Consider the following 3209-nt stretch of genomic DNA (forward strand, 5'->3'; position numbering starts at 1 on the left):
TTCCTGCTTCGACGTGTGAATATGGGCGAAACCGTTGCGAAAGAAGAGCTCCGCCGAGATATATGCAGCTGGAGGGATGCGCAGCTTCACGGAGACAGACTGCAAACGCGTACGTACATCCAGAGCCGACCAACTCTTCACACGGACACCTGCGACGCTCCGAAGTCGCGGAAGCCGTGGGAGTTTTCTCTGCGTAACTGGCGTCGGCCCCTCGCGGCGTCGGTTCTGCGGTTCTGAGAGTAACAGGGGGAAGTGTAGACTCGAATGCTTCTCCATCAGAAAAACGTTGAAGCCGACGTGGGAAGAGGCGATACGCGGGCTTGCTTTTACCAGAGGAACCGATACTTGACGGAGAAGCGGGAGGAACGTACGGGAAGTAAGAAGAGAATAAAAGCTTTCCAGTTCGGCACTGCTGAAAGACAGGAGAAAGACAGTGAACCGTCTTCAAGGTTCCATCGTCTGGCCCTACTGACCGCCTGCTAAAAAGTGACGAAAGTAAGGAAGGAGGGAAGACGCAGCGACACTGGAATTCAGGGAGTCTTTCCCACTGTGTGGACTCATTTAACCGAAAAAGCTACCGAAGGCGAGACCCGCGTGAACGCACTTGGATGCTGCCGGGACATAACTGTGTTACGGTCCTCAGTGTGCGCAGTACGTGCTGACTGAACGACTGTCGCCGCACGTGACGAATGTGTAGTTGCCGGCATTGTTTGCAAGAACGAGCGGGTCTCCAGGAGGGCAACACTAAGGCCGGAGAGCTCCTCCGCCTGCGGGGGAGTAAAGAAGACGGCTGGTACCCTCTAGATCCTGGGGGTAGGCGAGTAGCTTCGAACGGAAAGGCACATGAAGTGACTCTTCGCGAAGAGCCCGGACCCCCGCACAGAACCCACATGATACGACGCGACTGCTTACCGGAGCGACACACGGAAGCGCAGCCCCATACCGCGCATCCTGAAAAAAAAGAGAGAAGTCCTTGAGAAGAAACAAAAGCTCGGACAATTCTTCTTAACAACCGCAACGATTGCAGACAGAATGACCGAGTATTCGAGTATCTGGATTCTGGTAAGAGAACTATCGATGCCGCCGGATGCAATCGCAAACAGGACGGAAGTAACTTACCAATACCAGACTGCACTCGAGTCCCAACCAAGTGAAGGCAGGTTCAAGCTGAGGAAGCCAGCTCGCTTGGTTGCCCAAACTCTGGTGAGACTGGTAGGGCAAGACACTTCGATGAACCAGATTGGCGCATGCAGAGACAACGCATGCAGGCTGGGCGCATGCGAGGCGTAGGATGTTTCTGCTACTTGAGCAGTTCCAGAGTACGGGTACTTTAGGGAGAAGCTTCGGCAGAGAACCTCTCGCCTGATCCGATTCTCTTGGACGGGGAGCCCCCGGGCATGCGTTCCCGCTCCTCTAAGCATTATATTCCATTGGCGGTTCTCACAGCTGATGAAAACGAAAGCGTGGCGGTCGACTACTTCTTACGATGGTTCGCCCCATGAACGGGTACGTGCTATTTTCAAGGATAGTGAAGCTTGCGGGGCATGATCACTTCATTCGGAGAAGTGACCTGCATGGGAATCGTCCTATGTAACTGCCACGACACCACGCTCCGGTCCGCGCACGCGCGCCTGCGTCCCCGTCTGAACACCTTGCCACTTGTGTAGAGAGCGTGTGACCTGCTCCTGCACGGAGACAGGCGTGGTGCGTGCTTGGTAGAACCATCGGAGAGCCATTCTTACCGAGGCTCCCAACACCCGGCTCGCGTGAAAGCATGTTCGATAACTAACGGCCTCGTAGATTAGCGCCAGGCCGAACAGGCGAAGCCGTGGGGTCGCACGGTGGGTGTCTGACCGAACGAGCTATCGCTGGGTACACCAGAGGTGCTGCACCATGGGGCGTTACCCGTAGGCTCTCAATAGCTCAGAAGCTTTGAGAAATGCGAGCTAAGCAGTTCCACAGCGGACTGCGTGCTTCCTGGTTCTCAACCCTCGCGACGCCGAATGAAAAAGCCGGATGGCATCCGCCGTACACTCAGATACGTCAACGGACTCTAGAGAAGAGGCGAGAACACTAAGTGAGGCCGACAGCTAGGTGCACTCAAAGGAGACACGCGCGCGGACCAGCGGAGTTACTAGGTGCAGACTGAAGTTCTCAGAAGACGTGTACTAGGCCAGCTCCGTGACCAAGGTCATACTGCCGGAGAACTAACGGAGGAGCAAGTAGAGAATGCCACCCGCGACGGGCGTGTTTTACACACAACAAGCTGAGGTAGGGCTTCCTAAGAAACTGCCTAGTCACTTGCGAGTTCACAGCCGGCGCTCAGGTCCGTGTGGGCCGCCCGCGTCCTGGCAGCCTGGCCCCCTTGGTGACACGACACGCTCAATCCTTGGCAAGCGCAAGTGCCTACGAACAGCCACTGGCGGAATAAGAAAGAGATAGTTACTTTCTTGACTGCCGGGCACCGCTAGGCCGAAAAAGCAGCACAAACCATACGTCTTCGTGAACTCCGATGCGCGAGGGATACACTAAGGCCCCCGCCCGTGCCAACCGGTACGCTCTCAGTGATCGGTCCCTCGTGTCCAGCTCAATCTGGGCGTGCGCCCGTAGTCCCTCCTCTTTCACAGCCAGTCTCGCGACTCCGCAACCTGAAAAACTTAACTGCAGGACCCACAGCACTGAAGATGGTCCTCAAACTGCGTTCAAAAAAAACACCTTCAGCCACGCGACTGTTCACCGTCATGTGCCTGCCTGTGGTTGACGTCTGTGTTGTTCAGCTGCAACTGGCTCCGCTTCCTGCATAAGAAAAAAAACGGGAGATTGTCCCTTATACCCCTTTTCACCGCGAGAATCACTGCTACGGATTTCAGGCATGACTTTCACGATCCCCACAGGTTAAAAAAAAGTGACCCGTCGTTGGGCTTCAAGGACGTGCGTAAGCCAAATCAGCTTGCTTTCGTCGTCGCCCTCAGGGTACAGAGCTCGGGCAGTCTCGTCACTCGGCTGCCTCCCTTTCCTTGGACGGCTTGCTAGCGAAAACTTTGTGAGCTAAGTCGGCGGGGGAGAGACCATGCGACGGACCCCCAATGCGTCGAACACCCGACACGGGTAATGGCTCCTCGCTGCTGATACAGGTCGGCCTTCGGGAGCTGCGTGCCTAAGGAAACGAAAACAACCGGCGAACTACCGAAAATGGACGACTGTTACGA

General features: G+C 55.7%; 1 protein-coding gene across 1 annotated transcript in view; it reads right to left on the reverse strand.

Annotated features, from left to right (window-relative positions):
* Positions 1-2661: 2661 nt before the first annotated feature.
* The window catches only part of CSUI_001803 (bestrophin), a 14146-nt gene continuing 13598 nt past the window's right edge, over positions 2662-3209 (reverse strand). The window contains exon 12 of the mRNA XM_068062006.1: positions 2662-3157. Coding sequence (XP_067926005.1) covers positions 2996-3157 — 162 coding nt within the window. The 3' untranslated portion in view covers positions 2662-2995. The remainder of the gene's footprint in view (positions 3158-3209) is intronic.

This window comes from Cystoisospora suis (genome assembly GCF_002600585.1).
Source record: "Cystoisospora suis strain Wien I chromosome Unknown contig_723, whole genome shotgun sequence".
NCBI classification, from domain to species: domain Eukaryota; phylum Apicomplexa; class Conoidasida; order Eucoccidiorida; family Sarcocystidae; genus Cystoisospora; species Cystoisospora suis.